At 41.3% G+C, this 27,383-nt stretch overlaps 1 protein-coding gene across 2 annotated transcripts; it reads left to right on the plus strand.

The window, feature by feature from the left end:
- The first annotated feature begins 161 nt into the window (after positions 1-161).
- LOC119656297 (protein split ends) lies at positions 162-27,232 on the plus strand. 2 transcript variants are annotated; one of them, XM_038062736.1, is made up of 9 exons: positions 162-679; positions 10,226-10,425; positions 10,479-10,555; positions 10,647-10,900; positions 10,963-11,122; positions 11,176-13,407; positions 17,928-20,544; positions 20,605-21,941; positions 24,456-27,232. In XM_038062736.1, exons 2-9 carry the CDS (start codon positions 10,259-10,261, stop codon positions 26,213-26,215), a joined length of 8,604 nt encoding a protein of 2,867 aa, XP_037918664.1. In that variant the 5' UTR covers positions 162-679; positions 10,226-10,258; the 3' UTR covers positions 26,216-27,232. The 2 variants fall into 2 exon arrangements, with proteins under 2 accessions (XP_037918664.1, XP_037918663.1); XM_038062735.1 differs by having other exon boundaries at positions 17,928-21,941; positions 24,456-27,231.
- Positions 27,233-27,383: the final 151 nt, after the last annotated feature.

The raw sequence follows: 27,383 nt of genomic DNA on the forward strand, positions 1-27,383 counted from the left end.
AAAGGATTTAACTTTGGGCGTTAATATTAGCCATTCTTATAAGATTCCTCATGCTGTTTCCTAACATAACCCCGAAATCGTATAAACTAATCCCTGTCATATCTCATAACGCGCATTGACGCTTCACTCCGTCTCTTTCACACTCATGAACATATCTCAAAGCAATGGATTTCTGAACCATACATTTATCTCATACCTGCACCGCGATGCAAAAATGTCTGCTCGCCCGTATTTCGGCTAGTATTCCATAAAGTTGCCGTCAACAATTTTAGGGAAACTTGATGTGCAAATTAGTCGTCTGTTTTGTCCAAAGTTAGAAACACCTTGGGATCGAGCGCCTTTGATAAATCATCTATCGAATTGCATAAATTGTCAATTATGCGGATGTGTTAAAAGGCGATCAAATAGCGCCCAGTGATTTTCCGTGTACGCCATTAAGTACATTATTGAATGTTTGTATGTGACAGTCGACAGCGAAACGCAGAACTGCAATTGACATTGTTAGCACTCGCAATCTAACTACTAATTAATATATTGGAGGTGTTTACGTGTACAGGAGGATTGAGTAGGAGCGACTCGGGTTCAACAAACAGCCAGGTTCCTGCGTGCGGTGCCATGGGACATTAGCTGCAGTGATTGCTTCGCAGATATCCTTTGTGATATCTCCGCACATCATAAGGTAACTATGCTCTATTTATTTTACTTGCCCCTGCTCGGACGTACCGGCTACAGTGGACGTTACCATTGCCGTGTGTCAGCACTCTGGACGCGTATCTAGAGATTGCCACTTTCACTTTTACTCGGAGTGGACTAAAAAATGGTTAAGGAATTGCAAAGAGGATTGACAACTGTCCGAAAGCAGTCGACTAAACGATCTACGCTTACTAGGGTTGATTTCTGTCCTGATTGTCTATAATCGCCGCTTACTTGTCAATTAGAGTATTATGAATGGGAACCATCCGTCCGGTATAGCGTTGATGGCCCTCCCGTTCGTGTCTATCACTATCAATTTCACAGTTACTTACATTCAACCGGAGTGTTCCGAATTGGTCTTCATTAAAAAAGCACCCAAATGGCACTACACATTACTGGTTTCTTTGTTTCAATTCTCGCCATAACATTCCCCAAAGTTCACACGTTCTCCTGCGCCATATACAGTGGAGCCCACATATCATGAACTTCAAGGGCTCGGCCGATATTCTTCGCTATACCTGGAGCTTGCTTCAGGCGGAACCTATAAGAGAAACTGTCAAATTAGCATGCAAAAGATAAAAAAATAGAATTATTCAGAAATTTCCTTTATTTTTAAACAGTCGTATCAAAATACATAATCCTGAAGTATTTTATAAAAACAATTGAAATTGTTTATTTATGTGACTCAATTCGTGTGAAACTACTGAGAACGTCGATTGGAGTATTTCGCAGTTGCAAAGAATCGTGAATCTGATGTATCTTGTAGACTACACCGGCATCGCCGGAACTGAATGTATTGTGGCAAAAATTCGATGGGACTTTCATGGTCGTCAGCACCTTTTGCCGATGACACACTTGACAAAATTCGCTTATCGATATGTTCGGTGCTAATATTTAAAAAACGCTCTAAGTTTCGCGATTGCGACTGTTACTGCGGGCAATCTTTTCACATAAAATTCTTCTGTGTGTTTGGGTGTGTATGAGATGAAGAAGATGCCAAGCCTCCGAGCACTCAGCCCCTAGAGGTCCATTGTGCTCAATTACCCCGTTTAACGGAATATCCCGGATTCGTTTATATATCGCAAGATTTCCGATAGTGGATGTGATGCTACCCGCTGCAGCTGAAGCGTATCGGTACTAAAAATCCTATGTTTGATGCATCCATAGACGAGGCACTCACATGGAAAATGGTTCGTAAATTCCGCTTCCCCGTATCATCTTGGACAAGTCTCCCTGCTTTTCGACAAAATAAATTTTGCCAGAAGGATCTTTGGTTCTGAGAGGAAAAGTTTGGTACATCTAGCAAGATCAAGGCTATAACACTTGCCATTATGGGAAGCTTGTTCCCAGATTTTGAAAGCATCATTATCCGATCCTACTGACACTCTAAATGCTAGTGCTCAACGCTCTCAATGCAGCTTGACAATTCCTACAGATTGCGATGTATCAACCTTCAACACTCGTCAATCACCCAGGCTGTTGCCCTCAGGGTTACATACTTCAGATTGAAAAAAGCCAACTTACAGCCCACAGTTAGTTTTTCTCTATTTTTTTTTTTCATTTACTAAGATTCATTCCACCACAATGGTTTTATTCACAAAAAGGAGAAAACTGGATGGACTTTGCCTCCCTGAGATGAGGGATATTACCCTTCAACTCTCCGAAGAAGTGAAATATCTGGGAGTTACTCTAGACTTCTTTGGAACAACCATGTAGAAGTAAAGATGAAACGAGCTCCCACAGCTTATGGGCTGCCTCGATATGGGGACTCAGGCCTCATGTGGTAATGTGGATATATGTTGCCATCATTAGGCCGATGTTCCTATGTGCATCCGTACTGTGGTGGGTTAAGGTGAGACAAAAAGGTGTTCATCGTAAACTAGCTGCACTGCCAAGAACTGTGTGCCTGGTTATCACTGGTGCCATGAGCACGACATCCGGCGCAGCTCTGAATGCACCACTCAATTTGCAGCAATAAAAGCAGCTCATAGACTAATTCGATTAGATCTATGGGGAAACAACAGATGTGAGGGCACAGAGCATTGATAGAATTACAGTTCTTACAATGCCTTCCGATTCTCGTGTCCCCATACTTCTGTTTGGTAGAAGATATGAAGTTACCCTGAAGCGTAGAGAGGACTGGGAAGACCCAGAGGAATGCATGGAGGTATATACGGAAGTCTTCTACACCGATGGCTCAAAAGCAGAAGATGGTTCTGGAGCCGGAGTCTACCTCTCAAATAAAAACGAGAAGTGAGCTTTTCCTTTGGGACAATATGCAACGGTTTTTCAAGCCGAAGTTTATGCGATCGTAAGGGCGGCAAATTGGGTTGAAGGGCAGGTGCATCGCAATCTGCAGTGACAGCCAAGCTGTAATGAGGGCGTTGAGTAGTTCTTTGATCACCTCGAAAATCGTTCATGAATGCAGAAACCGTTTGAACTCTATCTCTAGATTCAATGCGGTGGAACTACTTTGGGTACCTGGTCAATAGGTAAGATTTGGGGCTTTCAGCGCAACAGATTCATTGAATGTATACATCCATAATAAAACTCATTTTGATGTATGCGTGCATTTATGCGCAGCCCACCTTTCTAGGTATCATCATACTTGCTCCTATGCATTAAAATAATGCCGTCAGCGTAACCGTGGACAACCTGGGTAGTATTCATTACAATAGAATTTGTACTTGAAACTTTGAATCTAAAGTAACTTTCAGAAATTTCACTTCATCGGAGAGTTTTCCTCGTTTTTTGTAAACAATAAAATTGGGTTTTATTTGGATTTGCTAAAGGTCCGTGCTTGAGGCACCAACTATCAATCAAACCAATGGTGTGTTGTGTATTTGAACACATCACACGATTAGCACTACCACGTCATCCACATAAGCTTGGGCGTATCTTCTTTTTCTTCACCCTTTGTCCGGTTACAAGCGTATATTGTCACATTTTGCAGTTCGCATAGTAGTGAGTCGATCAAGATATTTCACAGAAGCGGCATTAGCATAACTCCTTGAAGGCAGCCTTTTGTCGCTTCCATTGTTAGGTAACAATCAACACCCCCTTTTGATCAGACAGCAATCTCTGGGCATAGCATAGATCCACTTAATTAAAATTTCGCCACCACCATGCGCTCTGGCGGTATTACAGAGCTTTTGGAACGCCCCTTCAATGTCCATGAACATCCCTTCAAGTACCCCCTTTTTCACAGTTTCGTCCTCTGTCTTTGAAATGAAATAATGAAAAGAAGACTCACATGACTTCCTAGGCTGGTAAGAATGATTTTTTTCTTTTAGTGGTTGCGACTTTAGTGCCTTCTCGCAGATATGATGCTCAACCAGTCTCTCCATTTCAGCGAAAATGTCTGAAGTTTTTTGGTTTTAAGGGGGTCATCCTGTGTGAAGGCCGTTTTTTTTCGCCTTTTTTTGAAAAATTATTTTGAAGAACTGGGTAAGGATAGAAACGTGATTTTTTCACCATATGTTTATTGATATCTCTAGTATATTTGATAAGTTTTTCAGCTTGATAGCGTAGCTAGTTTTCGGAATACGTGTCAATTTATGCACCCATCTCCAAAAAAAGGTGTTTTTCTGCTGCCACGCTGTAGGGCGCTGTGTTCATCTGAGGAAAAAAAAACTAAACGGCATTTTAATGTGGACAATATTCCACGGTCCGCAAACTAGGGTAATTAGAAAATATTAAAAGGGTAAATTTTTGGTGGGCTTTTAAACTTAATTTTTTGGATTTTGGTGATTTTTTACGGCTTTTTTTATGAATAAAAAAAACGACCGGTCCGATTGCAATTATCCTAGTTTGCGGACCGTAGAAATATGTATTAAAGAAGTCGTGAAAATTTCAAAGAATTTGGTTGGATAGATTTTGAGCTATGGTGGCAGCCGATTTTCAAGATGCAGTTTCGAGAAAAACGCATTTAAAAATTTAAATGTGATTATCAACAATAAAATTTTAACTCACCATTAGTTAGTTAGTTTAGTTAAATGGGGGGAGCCGCAGCTCCGAGCACTCAGGCCATTATTAGGCCCATTGTACTATCCCCGTAAGTTGCCTATTCAATGGCTTCCCGCCTACGGCGTTCGCAGGCTTTAGCGAATCTGAGAACATTCTCAAGAGGTAGAGAGTGTGCAGATTCTTCATTGAAGAAAACCTTGCCAAGGTGTCTTCGTCTGAGATCTGAGGATGCCGGGCAGCTGCATAAAAAGTGCAGGGCAGTTTCCTCCTCCTCCTCACATTGGCTGCACACAGCCGAAACCACTACCCCAATCTTTTCCATATGGTAGTTTAAGGGGCAGTGTCCCGTCAAAAGCCCTACTAGGGTTTTCATGTCCCACTTCTTAAGGGACAACAAAAATGCCGCTCTAGTGGCCCTAGGCTCCTTTACAAGGATTTTCGCTTGCCGGCAAGAGTCCAAATTTCTCCACTCGGTTGCGTGAATCCTTGCAATTTCACCTTTCAGAGTAGACTTGACAGTAGATGGTCGGATTCCAAGAGCTGGTTCTGGGCCCACCATTGTGGATCCAGACCCTCGGCGAGCCAGTCTATCAGCCCCCTCATTACCGGCGATGTTAGAGTGCCCCGGCACCCACATTAGGAATGTTTCGTTCAGTCGGCCAAGTTTCAGCAGCACCTGACGACAACTCCACACCAACTGGCTTGATATGTTGTTGCCATCTAGGGCTGATAATGCCGCCCGACTGTCGGAACAGATTCGAATGGTGCGACCCCTCCATTTTTGTCGCAGACATTCTTCTGCTGCCAATGAAATGGCATATATCTCCGCCTGGAATATGGTCGTCATTTTTCCGAGGGGTCGGGCCAGTTCTATAATCGGATTCTCCGAGAACACGCCTGCACCCGATCCATCCTCCGTGACTGACCCGTCGGTGAAGATTATTAAGTCTGTAATCTGAAAAGACTCATGGCCACTTGTCGACCATTCTTCTCTTTCGGTGATTACGACAGTGTATGTCTTTTCAAAGACGAATCTGGAAACCATATGATCGGTCGGCATCAGGGCTACCGGATGTTTTTCAAGGAATTTCCATATAGACGCATGCCCGTTGGATTGGCCGCCTTTCCACGCCCCAATGGTATCGAGCCTATATGCGTCGTTTGCTGCTTTCCGTTTCACCTCCAAGTGGATGGGGGGTAAATTTAGGATGGCTTCAAGTGCCGCAGTCGGCGTAGTACTCATTGCTCCAGTAATACTTAGGCAACCAAGTCTCTGAATCTGCGTTAGCAGCTTCCTGCTGTTAGCAAAGTTCAGTCTTGGCCACCAGACGATGCATGCATACATCAAAATGGGTTTTATTATGGATGTATACATCCAATATATCCGTTTAGGTGAAAGTCCCCAGGTCTTACCTATCGCATTCCTACAGCACCAGAGCAATCTGCAGGATTTCTGGTATTGTTCCTGGATATGATGCTTCCACGTTAACTTGGAGTCGAAATGTACTCCTAAGTACTTGACTGTTTGTGCCAGCTGGATTTCCGCCCCTGCTAAGGTGGGTAGCGTATAGCTGCCCCACCTGACATTCTTAGTGAACATAACTAGTCCAGTCTTTCTAGCGTTCACCGTGAGTCCATTGCGGAGGCACCAGCTGTGGATTACATGCAGAGTTGCACTCAAGCGGTCACATGCTGTGTCCGCAAACTTGCCGTTAATTATTACGGCTATAACTCACCATTAATCTGCTATACCTGGTCCATAGAGAGCACCCTCCGTTTCTTCAAAAAAGTCTTGTAAGGCCGATTGTTGCTCTCTGCATAAACCTGACATATGTGACCAACTTGACATCCCATTGTCACTAGGATTTTGAGAATGCCATTGCATCCTTCATTGAAAATAATTACAGCCAGAAAAGTGGCTATTTCTACGACCTTGGCCCCAGAATGATGGTGTTTAAGAGTGAAAGTCCAGATCAATGTATTTAACGACTCATTGTTATTCCGGGTCTCTGCTCCTAAACATCTGTTCAACGGATCATCTCGTGATAAATCTTCGAAGATTGGCTTAATGACTGTTTGAACTTCTTCAGTCAAAGGTGCCTTCTCGTGGTGGAAACTATCCAGTTCTCCTATAGTTTCCGCTTTGCGCCATTTGCACCAACTGTCTGCTGGACAATTTTGATGCTGAGGATTTTCGTCTGTAGAACATTTATGGAAGAAAGTTGCCCAAATTTCTTGCTTCATTCCTTCTTTCGAATAGCTAGCCCAAAAAATGTAGTGAGGTCGTTAATAATCTTAGCAGTAAGTTTTCCAGCCCCTTTTCCACCAATGCCTTTGTGATTCTTCTTTGCATTTCTAAGCCGCGTTGCCATTCTTTTCTCGACATGTCCTACGCATTCCTTTTTTACTACTACGTATATTTTATTATTTGCAGAAATACCGGAGAAAACTCCAGCAAAATCCAATATACAAAATTTGTCGCAATTGGAACATCCACGTTCATGCTTGCTAAAAGTTTCTTTGCTGACGTTGATGCGAAGTCCTTTTTCTTCTCTGATAAGTATCGATTCTCATGAAATACTCGTTTTTTAGTGCGAGCATGGCGTTGAACGTTAAAACGATCTCCATTCGTACGATCCATTTAAAAAAATCACTGAACACACAAACAGCACAATACTTACAACAAAATATAACTGAGTATAGCTTGAAAGCCTTTCAGTGCTCACTCTAGACTGGATTATCCTTTTTATTCCAAACAGCAAATAAGTTTAGACAATTGATTGGTTTTCCATCTTTTTATATTTATACATGTGTTCGAATTTATAAGGCTCAGGTAAAAAACTAACAGGTAAAAAAAGATTCGATGCTCTTTCTCATCGAGTACTCTAGCCGCGGCTGTAAACTCCTTACCTGTTTAACCCTGTAATTTCTGAACGACTCGGAATTTCAAAAAATCCCTTTGCCCGCATATTCTCCACTATATATAGATACAATTCATCGATTTTTCCAACCCGACACACGGGATGACCCCCTTAAATAGTCATCGGATGTAAGGTTTATAGGAACAGCCAATTCTCTCCCTCTCACTTCTGTCATCTGTTCTCCCGCATGGTATGCTCCCAATAGATTGTTTATAGACTCAACTCTGGAGCTGGTAACTTTCCATCCAGTTTTCTAAGAGAGCCCAGTTTAACCGACTCATCCCTTTTCAGGACTCTATAATGCCTTGAATTCTCACTTTCGCTTTCCAGTTCCTCACAGTATGCTCTAAAAAAGTCTTTGGCCGAATTCTTCTGACGCTTAGTTCTGGAAGTTCAATCAGTTTTCATTCTGATTACCTACAAACGCGATTCAGAAGTCGTCTGATTGATTTCCTGAGTCTTTGCAGTTCTCAGCTCCACCAGGAAACCTTTTTACCACTTTGAGCTAGGGTAATAGGAAAAGCCTCTTCAAAGCATTCTAAAAGTGTGAGATTCAGAGTTTCAACTCTAGAATTCATCGCATGTACGTGGTCTCGTAAAGTGAGACAAACTTCATGATCTTCAGCACCAAGAAGATGAATGACCACGAGGAACATCTGATGGAACGATAGGAGAAGCAACTGAAGGGGAGGGAACTATCGCACCTAAGCGTGCAGCACGGGTATCAGCCTCTCAGCTTCGCTGCTCTGGGTTCAAATCGGTGTCATGGATGTCTGTGTTCGTCTTGTGTGGCTCGCTGCTGTGAGCTTATCATTTACATAGCGTTATGTGTGATGATAGTGAAACTGAAGCACACACAGCAATCTCTATCTCAATCTTCTCACTCTACCGGGTCATCGCACTTTCCCTATCTTCATTAATTGACAGAGTATAGAAGACGTCGATCAATTTATATATCTAGCGTAGTTTCTACCGATTGTGGCAACTAACTGGATGTCACTGGATGCATTAACAGCGCTAGATACATTCTCGCTGCCTTGTCTGAAATCTAGTAATACAGTTATCCCAATACCAAGTACATAGAAAGTAACCCCCATTGTCATTCGATAGCTGCAAGCCTTCATGAACAACTGACATATCGTCGGAGAATACCCTGGTCTGTTACTATTTTAAACAAAGAGCTTGTTCGGCACACAGGCCATTCACCCGTGGGCGATGTGACCAGCAGAAGCAGAAGTGGCATAGTAATGTGCCACAACGAGACTGAATTGTAGGGAAGAAAGAACATCTAGCATCCGATCAATAAAATTTCTCTTTCATTTTGGTAGGAATTAAACGATTTCCTAGAAAATATTTATCTCGTACTTCCCACTCTCCCTTCTTGAAAGCAATATGAATTGACAAGATTTTTATGCTGGAGATATGTATTATAAGAGGTTTTAAGTGGCCTTGAGCATAAAAATAATACGAAAAACCGAGGGTTCCAAATACCACTCATCGGAATTTTCTCTGGGGGACGCCAAATTTATATTTATACGAACTCTATTTGACAACAAATAAGGGTTTGAGATTATGCATGCTGCCATCTCTTATCGGATTAACTTCAATGCGTGATTGAAGCTGTCGACTACCTAACGTAAAATCCGGACAGGAAACAATGGCGTTATCTTGAATTTCAATTGGACTTTACTAAACTTCAGGAGCAAAGTTTTATAGCTCCAAAAATTTAACCAAATGTTTGAAAATGTAAAATGTACGAAAATGTATTATGTACGAAAAATCAACATCCGTAGAAGCAATAAGGGAGTCGAGTATTTTTCATTGGGCCCAACACACCGAGTCCTCACGATTCTCACTTCTCGAATTTAAGTCTGGACAGAGGGTTTGTCGTGACTGTGATAAACTTGGGCAATGCTTTATCATGCATCCTCTGAAATCTGGACCTGAAAAAACGTGATCCGCGATGCTGATGTTAATGAGCGAGGCACCATCCTCTTTAAGTCCATTCAACATCTGTCGTCTGCTGACAATGTAGACATCATAGGAAGAACAGCGAGAGACGATTGCGTTGGGTAGTTGGGACGTTGATGATGATAATATCATTCAGGCTTTATAGTTATGCTTCTGAAAGCCGAGGTCGGGAGACGACTGCACCAGAGTTGTGAATCTGAAAATCGGATTTTTAAGAAGAATATTACAATTGCTGTATTCAAAGGACGCTAGTTTTTCATAAGGCTTTGGATATTTAACTGTCGAATTTTAACCATTAATGAATTTAATTGTATTTAAATCTTTCAATGGTCTGACTTTATCACCATTCTTCATAAGGGAAAGGTATTTTTCAAATAGTTCATCGTTGTTGGAGGAAGTAGCCTAATTGAGGAGCTTCAGCAGTTTTGGTTTTTGCTACTGGACGAATAATGCGGCTAGGTGAAAAACTATTTTCGAAATCCCTAATTGCGAACTGTTATACTTTCTGCAATCTGCTCGGGGAAAAAATATATTTTTGAATCTGGCATACTTCTTGATTTCTATATTTGTTCAAACAGCAAAGATTATTATTAGCAATATGAGACCAAAGAAAGTGTTGAAAAAACTGATCTAAACAAAATTCAACAAAATGATTTACTTTTGAAATATTTCAGCCAACCTAAAGCCGACATTTTTATATGTAAACAATGGATGAAAATACAGAGTACCAAGACGGCGAGGTGGTTTGGGTGAAGCTAGGAAATTGTTGGTGGCCTGGTGAAGTATGCAGTGAAAGTCGGTTGCCGAAGGGGATACTGAGCGCAGTGAAAAAACGACCTCTGGTCATTGTTCGATTCTTCAAAGAGACCAAATAGTAATTTACCCACATTTCCCTTCTCAACATAAAACTAAACGAAATATTTTCAGTGAGTACGTAAAAAATATAAAAAATATTTGCAAATACAACGACTCGAGGAAAAATGAATTTATCAAGAAAGGACTGGGTAAGTGATTGATAAATTGATAAAATTACCACGTGGTTTTGTACGGCAACATTGAAAGCAATTTAATAATCGATAAATTAATCATTTCTAGATCTCCTCAGGAGCAATAAAAAATATATGGAGAAGTTTCCTTCGGACGTATCACATGCCGAAAAGCTAACCAACGGAGATGTGGACATAATTTCGCGCGAACAGTTTAGTCCAGTTAAAAAAGTTTCCTACTCCAATATATTCGGTGATAGTGCAACCAAAAAGAAGAATAATGGCAGTAAAAAATCTCCTCGACAAGTTTCTGGTGGTAGGAAGACGAGAGTGTCCCCGATCATGCAGGAGGTTAAGCCAAAAGTAAGTTAATATGGTGAGTTGTCAAGTGCGCTATAGACCTAAATTTCTTTTGATCATTGCAGGTAAATCTTGTTATCACGACTGTATCGAATATAACACCGCGCCAAACAAGCGCACCATCAGACGCATATAGTTGCAAAATGTGCCCATTCACGACAGCGCGTTGCAATATTATGATAATGCACATGAAAACACATACAAAAAGTAGCACACCAAGTCAAGGTATAACTCGATTCTATAAGTTAAAACGCTTTTTATTGATTGAAATATTTCAGCTGAAGAGCGTAGTATTCAGAGTCAGCGAGAAGCAGAGAAACCCACAAAAGAAGTTAAAGAAGTTTTACGGGTGTGTGTATCCCGTCGAGAATCTTCTGATTCTGAAAGGCTCGACACTGACACGGAAAATGAAGAGAGCGAGGAAGAGGAGGAAGTAGAAGAAATAATCCCTGTGGAACCTCCTAAAAAACGCAGGCAACCTAAGAAACCGGGCTTGAAACATATTATTTTGGCCGACTGGAGTGAAGATGACGATGAAGAAGAAGAGACAAGTGTGGTTCAAAAACCACAAGAAGATATCAACGATGCTAGTGGATCTAGCACTGAAATGATCGAAAATCAATCTCCCAATGTCTTGGATAATTCAATTTCGCAGCCAGATCAGGAGGTGCAGAAAGAAACAGATAACAGTGCAACCCCAGATAAAGTCCCTACTACGCCCAAATACCGTAATATACCCAAAAAAGATAGAAGGGACATTATTTTAAGTGAATTCAATACTCCAAACATCCCCGTGAATGAGGAAAACGATAAAATCCAAACAAATTCCCCTTCATTGGAGAGCGATCAGCAGATATCAAACAATGTTGAAACTCCTCCAGACGCAAATACCGAAACTAGCAAGAATAGTTTAGAATCTCCCACCAGTGCAGTAGTGAATACAAAAGATGGTTTGGAAGGTGTCCTTTCAAAAGAGGAAGATACACCGTTAATTCGAATAAATACAGAAGTCGAAGTTGCCCCATCGTCTGTGGAGAAACAAAAATCGACGAAAACCATTTCCTGCTTTGATTTTAAGGATGACGAGGAAGCCGATGCTGACACCTTTTTCCCAACATTGAGTAAGCTAAAAGAAAAATATCTGTCTCCAGATAAAAGTAAATCAGTTGAAGATGAGAATTCTACATCTACGGAACAAGAACGGAAGGCAATCGAGCAAAAAGATGAACAGTTAGTGGCGGACATCGAGAACCTTTTGAATACTACTATAACACCAGAGTTATTAAAAGGTGAAACCGAGTCTATTCCGCATGACGTACGTGCGTTACCACCAAAAGAACGCGGTAAGCGTATTTTCAAATCTCGCAACCGACCTAGATTTGACAAGGTAGAAACCGAGGTGACAACAGATATTCAATCGAATTTCACCGTAAGTCAGCAACCATGTAAAGAAACCAACGAACTGAATGTGAATACACCAAATGACAAAGCGTTACCTAGTCAAATGGAAATTTCAACCCCATCTGATAAAATCGACAAGGCAGATTCTGACGAGAAAGAAAATACGAATATTTCACTTTCAAATAATGACTCATTGACGACTGAGCCGTCGGGAAACAATGAGCAGAATATTTTAACCCCGGCCAGAGATGATGAATCGGAGTTGCTGAAACCTGAAGACCATGAAGTTGTATGCATCGAAGAACCTCCACAATCTGAAACTGTAGACGAAAATATGCACTTCGATACACCTGCACAAATGGACGAGCAGCGTGATAATAGAAGCTATAATGCAGAAGAGACGGATGCTGTGTCGATTAAAGATGACGGAAATTCCGTAGACCAAATGAACGAGGCAATATTTGTAGAAGACAACGAGTCGATCGATTCGACAATAGTGGAAGTTTCTGAGGGAAACTCAAACCTTCCAATGACTGATAATGAACATGATTTAATTGTGCTAGCAGCTGCAGAAACTTTGATTTCTATACCTTCTAAGCTATGCGCAGAAAATCGATTGGAGGCAGCTAATGTGCTCCAATATCAAACAGAAGAAAACTCAGATAACATTGCCCCGATAAGTAACATTGCTCCACAGGTGGCTCCGGAGGACGATCACTCAATTTTGATTAGTGAAAATACATCGTTAACAAATGCTAATGTAGAGAATTCGGAAATAGATGACTATCTACCATCTCAACAAGAAATAACTGATAATGCGGAAAAGTCAGAAGTTGCAGATAATATAGTGCCTCAGAAAGAGGAAAGCGATAACGTGGTCGATCTTGAAGCGGAAGATAAATCTCTGCAACAAGAGGAAGTAGCCGATGTGCCACAGATGACTGTAGAAGCACCAGTTGCAGTAGAAACGGAAAATGAAATAGTTGAAGAAGTTCCAATTTCGGGACGATCCAGAAGGTCGAAAAGCCAAAAATCCCGTAAAGTCGCGAAGCGGGAGGTGTTGAAGGATGATATAAATGATGTTAACGTGGACAATGTTATATGTGAAGGTATGTAATGCTTTTTATTTAATTTATTTTTTAGTTTCGAAATTTTATTTGGGCGTTCTGGGACATCTTTCCAATACTCATCGTACACACTTTGTGATTCGCACCAGCAGTTGATATACATGTTATTTTACTTTGGTGTACCTATCATAAGTAAAGCTGAATCCAGGATAATTCTAAAAGAACGACCTTTCCGTACCAACAGATACCTCAAGGAACTCTATATAACAGTAGGCAAACTCATTGCAGGTTACTCTGTAATCGTTTTGGGTAAATTTCAAACAATCTGATTAAGCAGGGGACTTCTAAGCTAGCTGGCTATCGTTCAGCAATAAAATTCCTTGAATATCATTGCTATGACAAATGGCAAAATAAATAATTATAGCAGAAAATAATGGTGTCCTAATATTTCGGCTGTTTTGATTTGTTGTTCATCTTGTAACATGAATTGTGGGCGGCTTGCATATGTTACTACGGGGAATTGTGAGAAGCCAAGGTAACGTTTCCGGTCCCTAGCCTCATACGAGAGCAGCCATTTATTCTTAGGAAGCGGTTTATTCCACTCTCCTCTCATTTCAAACAAATGAGGTTCCATTCCTCGCTTTTAGTCTCATGTTTGGGGTCTTTTTCTTCTAGACCGTCCGTATATAATATCACAATGTCCGGTAACCAAACTATCTTATTTCTGTTGAGTACTTCCCTAGCCTCACCAAACCGTAAAATATTATCATCCCACGCAAACTGGAGCCCATACCTCAGAAAGTATAGCTTTCTTGGATATTTTTCTCCGCTGCGGAGTTAGTTTTGGTTCTATCCTTTTCTCATTTTCTAGGGAACAGATGACCGACCTAACTGATGTGTTGCGAGATATTTTTGGTCCTAGGTCTTTTGAAAGGAATTTTCGGATTATGGCATTGTTCTGGTGGTGTCTTTAACTCCGATCGCTCTCTCTAACTTTCACCTACAAAGTTGGACGGGCTTCCCTCTCGCCTCCATTCGTTCTATAGCCTTCTTTCCTTTTTACATAAAGACTACTTTTCCTATCTCGGCTATAATAGATTCCATGGCAATTCATAGTTTGCGTTGTCGTACTGAATAGGGCTGTAGATTAGAAGTGAGCAACCTGTTAAATTGGGTGGTCAGATAGTATCTGAAGTTTTTTGTATATCTCAAGATGTGGGAAACACTTCTAGTATTAGACCACCTACCGGCCTGTTGCCACCACTCGATGTATATTAACTTTTCCGACTTTAGTGCTAGTTTCTAAACTTTATTGCTATGTAATCGTGGAGCAGTTTTAGTCGATTTTAAACGCTGCCTTTTATTACCGTAAACGAATTTGCCCCTATTTAGGTTGCAAACAAGTTTTTATGGATAGGGGCTCCGTTGTTTGTACTCAATAAAAGCGATTGCCTAACTCCCGGTTTACAGAGAACTTAAAATTGTCCGCGCGAGTCGGCTTGACATGTAGAGCAGTATCACCAATATTAATCAGGAAACAAATGTGTGGAAGCTCTGTTGCAATCAATCTATGCCTTGCTGCCTTTTCTGGGCATTTAAGACATGCATTCTTCTAGAGAGTTTGATCGACAGAGTATAGGCTAGTTTTCGCTCCGAATCGTGCTGCATTTTCCACATGAAAACGTTCAAGATTATTTTGAATCAGTGCGCAGAGTTTAGGTTTTCGAAACCTGCTCTTCATCGACTTCGAGGAAGCTTTCGACAGAGTGAACAGGGAATGTATGTGGTGTGCTCTAAGCAAGAGGGGCATTTCGGAAAAACTGATAATTCTTATCAGAGCGACAGCGAAGACGGTGTCCGATATTATTTCTTCATGCTATTGGTGATGTTCTCCATGCTGCCATGTTCGGAGTACGTAGAAGCACATCATCTTTCCCCGTACACTTCGACTACGCTGCTGACATCTCTTTAATCTCTCAGGCGGAAGTGGAGCTGAAGCGCATTTCAGCGTACCGCGAACGGATACGCGTAGGTGTGGGTTGACGCGCTATACCTCATCAAAACATAAATGGCAAATATATTTTTGTTTCTTCTCACTTAAATATATCCTCCTAGCAAAACCTATGCTGACGCTAAATCATCTCGATCATCCCATGTTAAATTATTCTGATTTCTCGTTAAAATTTTCCTTAATTATTATTATTCCGAGTTGTCACAAACTCGGTAGATGTCGCATTTTATCTAATAATAGCACTAAATGCCAAGCTCGGACGATCCTACCTACTTGAAAGATAAAGGGGCTCTGGTGGCGGTGGTCCGTAATAGGTTAATGGGAGAACACGTCAAGAGCTCCCCGCAACATCGCGCAAGTATGCAGAAGGGTTATCTCTGCATTTTTTGAACCAGGCTGTGTGAGATTCCAAGGATATCAAGGGAAGTTGTGATATCAATAATATACGCGGAGCAACCTCTTATCAATTAATATCACATCAGGCTTGTTATGTGGTATGTGGCGATCAGTTAGAACTTACCGTTCCCAATACATGCTGTAAGCAGAACTATCAACTATTGACTGCGACTCATATCGGTAAACCGGACGTGTTCCCTGCGGTCAGCCCATGGTTGTATGCAAGGTTGTGTTGAATCTCCTTTCATGCAGCATTGCGCCTATTTGTGTCTTGCACCGGTGCTATTATAGTGTAACCAGAAATGAAATGGTCCGAAGTCTCTAACGCCGAACCACACATTCTGCACTGGTCGTTCTCCACCCGCCCTTTTACTATGAGCTTCTTCTAAGTGCACATAAATCCACCCGTCTCAGCAAAGAGCTCCCCAGCACAGAGCCATCTGTTCGACAAATGCAAATCGTCAAATTTAGAGGATTAAAAGATCGATCCTTCAGGGCTCGTGCCAACCGGCTGTATATACTGGTAAATTTTTTATACTAGAAATTCTGCACCTGATCAAGATCAGGATCCCTCCAATTCTTCGAGCTGTTTATGATTTGTCGATAACACTCGAAAAATTCACGCCCGATATAGTGGCATGGCAGATGCCTTCAGCGGTAATCCACTCAGCATGATGGACGGGTAACCGCCAAAGTATACCCAAATATTCTTTCGCTTCCGTGATCGAAAACTGCATAGTCTGGACGCTCTGTTAAGGCTCGTTAACAAATCCAAAAAAAAACTCCCCTGGTTCCTCGCGTATGTTGCATTACGAACACGTCTAGAGTGACTTTCGCCATACCATCGTAACCGACTGCATACGACAGAAAATTTCTGTTTTAGTGTGTCCACTGGACATGGCATAGTTCCTGTAAACCCTCTGCAGTTTGTTTTTCATCATTCTGCTGGCATTTCCAGTGCTGATTTGATTCAGTCTATCAATGTCCTGCCGCAATGAGAAGATGAATTTTCCATGGTGGATCTGTTCGGTCACTCAAAGCCATAACGCAAAATCGAATCTTCTGACCGTGCAATTTGACAACCGTAACTGCACCACAATAAACAATCGATTGTAGTTGCAGTAGCGACATATCAGCACAGAGCCTAGATGCAGTCTCATCATTAATTTGCGATAGAATTCTCGGAGTTGCTGGAGATGCATAGAATCTGGGAAAATCTGGCCTATGGAAAGGATCTATTTCCGAGAATTCTATACACGCTGTTTGGAATTCGCCCCGTAGCCCAGTGGAGACTTCAGTTGAACGGTGAGGAAGAGTGTCTCGGCGAGTACTAAAACTAAAACCTTTGCCTAAAGTACGGGGTGGTGTTGATGCTGCAGCTTGTGGCCCATCGAATTTCAGTTAGCAGTTTCCGCGATGATCTCAAGCCGAACACGCTCCCTGATGATGACCAGGATTCTATCGCTGCGAATAATAAAGCAGTACAGTTCTGCGACTCACTGCACAGTCACATGCGCGAATTTTGAGAAACGCTCGACGAATCTCTGGTGCAACAAGGGGCGATAAGGTGTTGTACCTGCCCTCGCCGTTATTTCTTAGTAGGACGCAAACCTGTTTAAGTAGCGAAACAGCTGCAGCAGGCGGAGCCATGTTCCTAGTCATCGTGGCACCTAGACGTCGAATCGCTCCACGATTAGCGGTTTTGACACCGTGCCTGTCCATTACGGGAGTTCGACCCAACCACCACGGTTGTTAGGTTTCTTCTTCTCCTCATTTAATGGATTTGATCTGCAAGACTGCAGAGTTCCTGCACTTTTCTCATCCTATCCTCTGAGAAGCTGCAATGGCGTACAGCCATTCAGACTGAAGCCATCTATCCCTCATCCTTTCACAACCGGAGTTCGGACCGACTACGACGGACACCGGAACCAGTATCCGGTCTAGGCCTGCCTTAATAAGCAACTCCAGACATCCCGGTTTTGCGCCGAGGTCCCCCAATTCTACATCCCTAAAAGCTGTCTGGGGTCCTGGCCTGATTTGATTATGATTTCCAAAACACTTTTTCTCATTGAAGTTCACAGTAGGAATAATAACCTACTGTCAACTAAATTAAAATTATCACCAATTTTATAATGAAATCACTGTTCATTTACAGATGCTCCCATGAAATCACCTGAAAGAAAGATAGAAGAAAAGGTCGAAGTAGCGACTGAAGGAGATAATATAACTGAGATCAATCAAATCTCACGGATTGGAAGGAAGTCAAGAAGAAATAAAGGAAAAGACGACAATGATTACAACAAGATTGATACAAAAGAAACGTCAGATACTGTTGTCGAAACTTGCAACGAGGAGATAGAGTTGGGAACTAGTCGGCAAGATTCCGTGCAAAGTAGTGAACCCTATGATGGTGCGGATGATCCTATACCTAAAATAATTCCTCCAAGTCCATCTTCAGGTAAAAAGAAACGCGAAAATAAAGAAGTAGCAGACAATACAGAAGATTTCGACGAAGAACATACCGTTTCATCCCATAGAAGGCATGCAAAGCAAAAACGGAAAAAGAGCAAGAAACCGTCGAAACGTGAACACATCGCCTCAGAAGCACCCACTTATAAGGAAGACGTAGATATTGAACCGGCCACTGCAGAACCTACGATCCAAATCGAAAACGCAGATATGGAAGCTTTAGCAAGAGTTCCTTGTGACATCAATGAGACCGATAACCAAAACGTCGAAGCGACCCATACTGATGCATGTAACAAACCAGTAAATGAGCCAGAAATTGCTTGCCCGACCATTGTCGAAAAGCAAATTGATTTGGATTTCGAAAAACTTGATCTAGACCAATTACAGTCACAACCAGAACAACACGAAACCACTTTGAGCGCACTAACAGAAGATAACTTTGCAAAGCCGCCCGAAGAGACTTCAGAAGCGCCAGAAGCTTCGGAGATATTACCAAATGCGACAAGCTGCAAGGAAAATGCACTGAACTTGGACTTGGGTTTAGCAGCTGAACCTGTTGCAGATATTTCGAACGAAAAGTTAGACGAAAATGTGAAAATATCTCACAACCTATCAACCCCGTCAGTAGAAGTAAACCAATGTAAAAACAATGAACTGCAGCTCGAGGCGATCGAGGATGATACAAAAAGAGAAATTACTAAAGAGCAAGAACCGATATTGATTTCTGCAGAGTTGAATGTATCTCCTAACGTTACGGAAAATAATATTCCCGAAAACTATTCGGAGGGTGAGAACCACCAGGAATCAGACTTCGATGTAGATAGCGAAAAACCTCCTATGAATGACTCGGGTCCTCCTCAAGAAGAGGTAATCAAAGCAACTGACAAAAGTGAGACTGAATATAATGAGGTGATAGTTGAACAAATTGAACATAATGAAGGTATGGACAACAACGTCGTTATTGAAAACAGCATTCCCATCTACGAAATTATTGACGAAAGCGTAGAGAGAGACGACGAAGGTATCGATGAGACGAAAGATATGACAGAATCGCATGAAGAAAAAGAAATGAATGCTGCTGAGCAGATATTAGATGAAATATCGAATCTAACCTCAAGCATTGACATCATTCTAGATGCAGAAAGAGCAGAAGATGAGGTTGAACTTCGTTTCGAAGGAATGGTTAAATCGGCGGAAATGGAAGAGACAATTCAAATGAATCCTGAGACGGAAACTGAAAATTCTAAAAATAATGAGACTGATGTTAGGTGTAATGTACCAATCAGTGAAAATACCGAAACGCCTGAAGTTGAGTTCCCCACAGAAAAAGAAATGTTTGATAGAAGTGAAGGACAAGTGTCTTATGACGATCACAAAGAAGATGGTGACAAAAATTATGATGAAAGTGATCCTTTAGCACTAAATCCCGAACCTGTAGACACAACTGAAGAGTTGGAAAACGGAAACAGTAGGAAACGCAAAAATCATTTGAAATATACGCCTCCAAAAGTGTTTGTCCAGAGTGAATCGTCGTCTGCCCTGTCTCCGGATTATGAAAAGCATGAAATTTTACCGGTTGAAGAAATAAATGAGAACGTGGCACCACCAAGTATGCAAGTGAATGATGCAGCTTCCGTCGATAATATACGCAATGAGTCGTTAGTTGTAGAAGTGAGAGTCCTGGATCAAAGTGGAGAAATTATAACTAATGAAATGGAATGCAGCAGAAGTCAATGCAGCAGCGTTGCAAACGATCCTAAAGATATTCCAGTTATCACAACGTTAGGGATAACAGAACAAGATAATACACTTTCGCAGAAATCACCGACACCGCTAACTGTCAATATGCTCAGATTTGACTGCGAGCCAACTATCCAACCAAGTCAGCCATTTAAGTCGATCAGAGAAACGGGTAAGATAGAAAAGGCAAGACAGAGTAAACCAAAAGATGAATATATTGGTGGGTCCAATAGCTTCGAAACTTCTCCTGTTTCCGTAATATCTGCACCAGTTCCCGAATCGAAGCCTTCGGGGAAACGACGACTTTCTAGACTTAAAGATCAAATACCCAAACCACAAGTGACGGCCACTATCTCGGAGGAAATTCAAGAGCGTTTCAAAGTTTATAGTTTTGATGAGCAAAGCGATGGAATTGAAGTTCCTAAGAAATCTAAATACTCAACTTCAAAGGAAAATAAGAACGATAGAAACACTTCTAGAGCAGACGGAAAAAGCCATAATACTTCAGAAGGATCAAAGTCATATAGTATGCCACCCGAAAAGCCAAAATATAGCAGATCAAGGCAAGTAAACTTGCAAAACGTGTCAGATGTGTGTATTCCTAAATTTCCTAAAATCGATAGATCAAAGAGGACAATTTCACACCCAGAATCAAATGTGCTCACAAGAAATGAAATCGAAGTGAAGGAGACAAAGACGTTAAATGACAATTACCTACTGCCCTATGGTAACACCACTATGGAAAATACTAGCTCTTCGAATGTTCACCTTACAACACCGACCTCAACTAAATTGGGCAGACGTGAATCGCCGTCTAACTTAAATTCTTCTGTAATTGAAATGGATAGCCCACTCGCAGTAAGAGATGCCCATACAACAACACGTAGCTTAAGCGCTTTTAGATTATCGCAACCTCAAGTGAATGTCGTAATTGACTCTGAGCCTATATCAAATTACGGCGAAATTCGATCAAATACTTCTTCAACGCCTGTTTTCCCGACAAACACTACATCTACTAGCAAAAAGAAAAGTACAAGACCATCTCAAAGTAAAAGAAGCAAACAACAACAGCCACAACAAGTGCAGATTCAGTCGCAGTTTCTTCCGCATAATTTCTATGATCCCTTTTCCGCACAACAATCTTTTGAAATGAATGTGCAGCCAACCGGAGTTATGACTAAAGAAGGGAAAAGCCCACCCAAAGAAAAGAGTTCTCGGAAACAAATCTCGAATAGTTTAGAAGAACCAACTCCGTCATTCACGTTGAATCAAGGGTCGCCTATGGAAAGTCGAGGGCACGTTATCAGTTCACAAACGATAGTGATGACTGGTCCGCCCCTTACTCCGGCGAAGGGCCCTGTGATAAAAACATGTGCAGGTGACCCACTGTTTATAACAAGTAAAGGCAACCTTATTGCAAGTAACTCGAGTACAACAACATATTCGACCGCATATCTAGATAGTCAGCAACATCAACAACGAGAGCCAGAACTGATTCATAGCGTAGCGCCGTTCACATCACAAACCTCAAGTCAAGTCACATACTCTGCTTCCTCGCCGAAAATAGCAATGGTGGAGAGTCGAACACAGGGTACGCAAGTGCAGAGCAGGCGTACTTCTAACACTGCTGATATATCTAGAGATAAGTCATCCTGCAACTTGGCTGAAATTAAACGTCTTGAACAGAAACCAACCGGGAAAGTACTCACGGCTCATGGTTTCAATGAACTCGCACCGGTTGAGGGAGGCGTGATGCACGGGAAAATGTCAGTACGCGAGAGTGGTTCAGTAGACTTGCCGATTTTAGTACCAATCGGTGAGCCGCATGCTCCCGCACAAAGAATGACAACGAAAAGATCTTCACACGGCACTAAAGACGTGGCAAGTGGGCCATCGAGAAGCTCAAAACAAATGAGAAATAATCATGGAAATGGAGTTTCGCAGCAAAATTTACTTTCTGGTAAGTTTATATTTTTATTTATTGACATTTTAATGCTATTTCTATGACCCCTTTAATACAATTATTAATAAAATTATTCGAAATATGCTACGCTCTCTATGATTACTTGTTCTACATGAATTTTGCTCTAAGCAACGACTTCATGTGTGGGAGTGTTTTGCTTGCACATTTTTTAACCTATTTTTCCTTCGATATCGAGCACCATCTGTCATATGTGCCTATATATGGCAAACAAGCTTACAATGTCCAGAATTTTTCTCGAGATGAGATTCGTTGAGCTTATATGCTACTCACGCTTCTAGTGCTTAGATGTTTTGGCGAAGCGAAAGGTATTAAGCACTCTTTCGGGCATAGAAACGGATGTATTGGTCAGTTAAGCCGTTTACCATTGTGTCTCCCGTTGTACTAAGGTAGTCGACTCAAATCCATTCGACATCGACTGTCTGTGATTGTTTCACTCGCCACTTATAGCAGTTCGTGCTTAAAGATGCCCGGGAACTCCATGATTTTTTGCACTTGGGGGTTAACGTAATGAATCCATTTTTCGTCCTCAGTCACAATTATATGGTTGATAGTTATCCCTGAATGGGGCATAGTGCGCCAATATATGTATACATGGTTGGCATTTACCCCTTGGTGAGGTAAAACGTGTCAACCACAACTATTCACCATCGTTCGCGGTTACCTGAAATGCACTTCACGAATTCTTCACACCGCAATTTAATTGTGACTCCTCCTTAGTGTGTGATCTATTTCCTTCCACTTCCGTCTTCTAATCCCAGTGCGTATGAGTGCCAGGCCTTGCGCCAACCTATTTCTTCGTTTGTAAAAGTATCCCGCCAGCTTATCTCCATGACACGACATTGAAGGTCGAAATGTATTTATTTCCCTCCAGGATTTCCTAAAAAATTTACACTGGTCTTCCACCATTTTACACCAAGTGCTTCAAGAGTTACCCACTTGGCGGCCGGTGGATTCCATCACGTGGCGAAGCCAGCAATGCAATTGTCACCCTACCTTAATGTGCCACCTATCCACATTCATTTCCGCTTTCTGATCAATATATCTATGGGTAACTGGCCCGTACGCCGTCCAAGTTTTTCTTCATTGCGATCATTTGAGAGTATTCGATGATGCTTATCCCCAGATTTCTTCATAATGAAACAGAAAATTGAAACCTTCCGCAACTGACGAGAATTTGGTTCGTCGTCTGACATTTTCAATCGAGAATAATTTTGTAACATAGACATAAATCGACTAAGGTTTCTACGGTATTAGATTATATCTATGATCCATTTATTTGAACCAGCTGTAGGGGAGAGATAGCGTACAATCTACGGAATTGAAATCACGAGGTTTTTGTCGAAGAAATGTAGATATATAGTATTTAAACTAATTGAAACTTCTGTCATGTCCTAGGATGGAGGGTGCACTAGCTTAATTATCTTACGGACTTGTCTACCACTCGGTGCTAGCAGCGGCGGGACTAAGTTTTCGATTTCTAACTAGGATAAATAACGCCTTGCGGTGTAGGGGTGAAATTTTTCTGTCGAGCCCTTATATCATTCCCCAATTCATTTCAGTATCATTTGTGCAGAAGTGTTTCGCTGGATAAACTTTCAAAATTAGTAAATTGACGGCAGAAACAATGATTCTTAGAAACCCAAACTGTTCGACACACTTCATATTCTGCCCATTAATGCATTTCTTTTTGAAAAGAGGGACGAAGATGAATTCAGCGTGAAGCCGCGCATAGTTCGGACCAAAACTTTGCCGGAGCTAAACAATTTTTAAGATATGAGGAGTCCTAAGTCCGCATCTATTTAATGTCGATCCGCACCAAATGGAGAGCAACTTGCTCCCATTCTTTATGGTCAACTTCGGACGTTCACCCAAAAAGAGGAGTCCGTGGACCATAAAGAGTAGGAGCAAGTTGCTCTCCATTCAACCATTTTGTGAGGTAGTACAGAGACATCGGCTTCATTATCGATAAAGTTTTCCTTTTTTTGGATCACAAAAGTAGCCTTAGACGGTTTGTTGAATTACCTTAGTAGATACTAAACGAAGCTATATTTAAATCTATTATTTGTAAGTGAATCTAATTAGGTGAGGTATCTAAATTAACCATAAATTCTTTTACTCGTTATTCATGATCGTTTGAACTTACGATAACGGGGTTGCTAGCCGACTTACGCGAGCGTTCACACTTGGTCGCATTTTCTTCATAGCGATAGCAGTGGTAACAAAACGAACCGTCTCTACGAAAACCTATAGCGTTTTCCCGAGAGTCTTCTCATCTCACTTACTACTAAAGCATTTTATGGTCATTCGATATCACATGAAAACTCTCTAAGGAGAATGTGCAGAAGATCAGTTTAAAGTACCATCATGTCGACGCTTTATTTGTGCTGAGCTTATCTCAGCAAGTATTTCGACGACGTTGAACAGCAGTTCGCATTGATGTTTTGAAATTTACCCTGCATATTTTTCTACAAACTATAATCTTTATTGCAGGGACCGCGACATTTGAAGACAGTGGTGCACACCTAATACGGGATCATTCAAAGCAAGGACTTACTGAAAATGTGGAAGCAATGTTCAATCAACAGTCCACGCAAATCCAAACGACCGTATCACCGCCACAACAAAAGCATCATACGCCTCAACAACAACAGCTTCACCATAATCAGCGACAAACACATCAGCCGCAGCATTATCAACTAATGACACAAAATCAAGTAGTTGATCATCAAGGTCAACTTCACATACAAGATCAGCAACATCAATTGAACAATCAGCAAGCGCACCAAATGAAACTCTACCACCATCAGCAGCAAATGCAAACCGAGCAGCAGCAACCGCCTATGAGACAAACACAGGCAAAACGCAGAAAGGCAGATCATGATCATATGAGTGCAACGCAACAGAAAAAGATGCAGCAACAATATAAACTGCAACATGATCAACAGCAGCAAATTAAACTGCAGCAATCACATCATATACTGCAGCAGCAACAAGCAGAACAGGAGCAGCAAATGCAATTGAATCAGCAACTGCAGCATGAACAACAAATGACGCAAGAGCATCAGTTGCAGCTACAGTTGCAACAAGAACTGCAATTACAGCAGGAACAGCAGCTTCAACTGGAACATTTGCATCCGCAAGAGGTGGTGTTGCAGCACGACCCGCAAGAAATTGTAATTCAGCATGCCGATGATGGGGAAAATATCATGGGCGATCAGCTGCTGGTACAAGAAGGAACGAATACGTTCTATGTTGACCTTAAGAATATCGTTACTGTAATTGGTAGTCCGGAGGGAGAAATAGCCGCTGTACAATTGTCAAACGGAGAAACCTTGTTCGTAGCACAGTCTATTGATGGGAGCGATGGTCGCGCAGAACTTTCTGATCAAACGATTCAAATAGACGGACAGCATCTGCTGCTGACAGACGCTACAGCACTGGAAGAAGGCATCGAAGTACCAAGCCAAGAGATACTTGTTCAATCGCTTGATCGAGAAGTTTATCAAGAAGGGCAACTCATCGGAAATGTATTGCAAATTGAGACTTCGGAAGGCATTAAGCTTGTAGAGCACCCTATCGAGTACCAATTAATAAATAACGCCAAAACGGCAGCAACCAATGAAACTAATGCCATCATGCCACCTATTATGTCAGCTCTGGAGATTCCATCATCGAAGGGCGAACTTGTGATAAATAGTAAATCCAATGAAACAGGTTTGATTGGACAAAATCTCGACGACAGTTTAGCCGTTATAGGTGTAACGACGCAATCGTCGGCAGCACGGTCATCTCTTGAACTTCCGATCACAATCACGAATCCAGCTATCGCGCCAAAGACTTCAAACTCCATCAATATTAACAATTTGTATGGGACCGGTCTGCAGCAACAAAGTCAAATATCTCCAACATTGTCGTCACAAGACCCGGGTCAATTGACCTATGAACTTTTTACTTCAACAAACGTGATTACGCCCTCACAACATAACCAACATGCCAACATATTCAGTGATGGTGGTAACTACAAAGGTAATGAAAGTCGGACCCCTCAAATATCAACTGGACTGGAAAACCAATGCCTAAATGAGATTATCCTGCACTCGGGATCAGGAGCCACGAGTCGAACTGGCGGCATTATACAGCAGTCGAACGATTACATTATCAGTAGTGAGCAGGTATGTGATCAATTTACTGTGGTGGAGAACCAACCAGCGAGCGAATCTAATGCGGTTTACAGCAATCCAACCAGATAATATTCAATCAATTACTATTGACTTAAATTTAAGTGATTACTCTAACGTCTTAATTTCACTCCCTTAAACTTACTAGACTATGTTTAAGTTCAATGTTCACTTCATACAGTTTGATTTGCTTCTTGCACATTACTACTGTTAGGAACGAAAACGTAAACTAAGTAAAACGAAGCAGAAAAGGTTCGATTATATCATCTAACCAGAATACACGTGTATGTATTGCCCTTATATATCCAACCCTTATCGATGGAGTTATTCCTCTTATTTATCATTTCCTTGAACCCAAACATTTCTCTACTTGCTGTCACTGGAATTGCGTAAGCACGTTAGGAGCAATCAAAATGTCCACCGATTGTCGGTGTAAAACGAGAATTAAAAGCGTCCTCTTTGTAACACAATATCCGTTGCAAGTTTTCCGAAGTCTCTCTCGTCAGAAAGTGTGATTGACCGTCATATTGAGAGTTGTACAGAGTGTAACCCTGTGCACAAGTGGCTTCAATAAAGCAGATGTTGTCTCCACGAACGTTCAAAACTCAATTGCTTTGCGAGACTGTCGCAAGTGGAATAGGGAAACATGGATGAAAATCTGGATGCTGGTTATCGCAACAATTTGAATTATATAAAAGTGTTAAAAATAGCATTCGATGTACAGTTCAAAAGCACTTGCGTATTTATACTATAAGTAAATATAGGAGAAATGTAACTTCAAAAGTTGAATCATTCGCTTGTCAAAGGTAAAGCAAAATTTCATTATTTTTCATTTGAACAGCATATTTTATTTGGACGTTGTTATTTACAAAAGTAAGCATTATTTTCTATTCGTCAGCTATGTTATCGCTTGTTTTCCCGAAAGAAATGTTCTATAGCTCGTAGTTTGGTAATGTATTTTATATAATAATATGGAAACGTGGATTACATTACTCTTTAACATATTATATTTTTAAAACTTATGAAAGTATATATTTAATAGGTAATTAAATATAGAAATATGATGTAAACTGAGTCTTTCTTTCTCTTCTTCCGGAGGATATCATCTTATTTTTAGTAGAACTTCATATAGAAAGCTGTTATAAATCGTTGAGTGGGTAATAGGTGGTCGAGAAGGTCGGCGCGTCATCGCTTCTAGTTTCAAACATTAAATACAGGTGTCATCAAGTAGGCAACAATG

The sequence above is a fragment of the Hermetia illucens genome, chromosome 4, assembly GCF_905115235.1.
Source record: "Hermetia illucens chromosome 4, iHerIll2.2.curated.20191125, whole genome shotgun sequence".
Taxonomy (NCBI): Eukaryota; Metazoa; Arthropoda; class Insecta; order Diptera; family Stratiomyidae; genus Hermetia; species Hermetia illucens.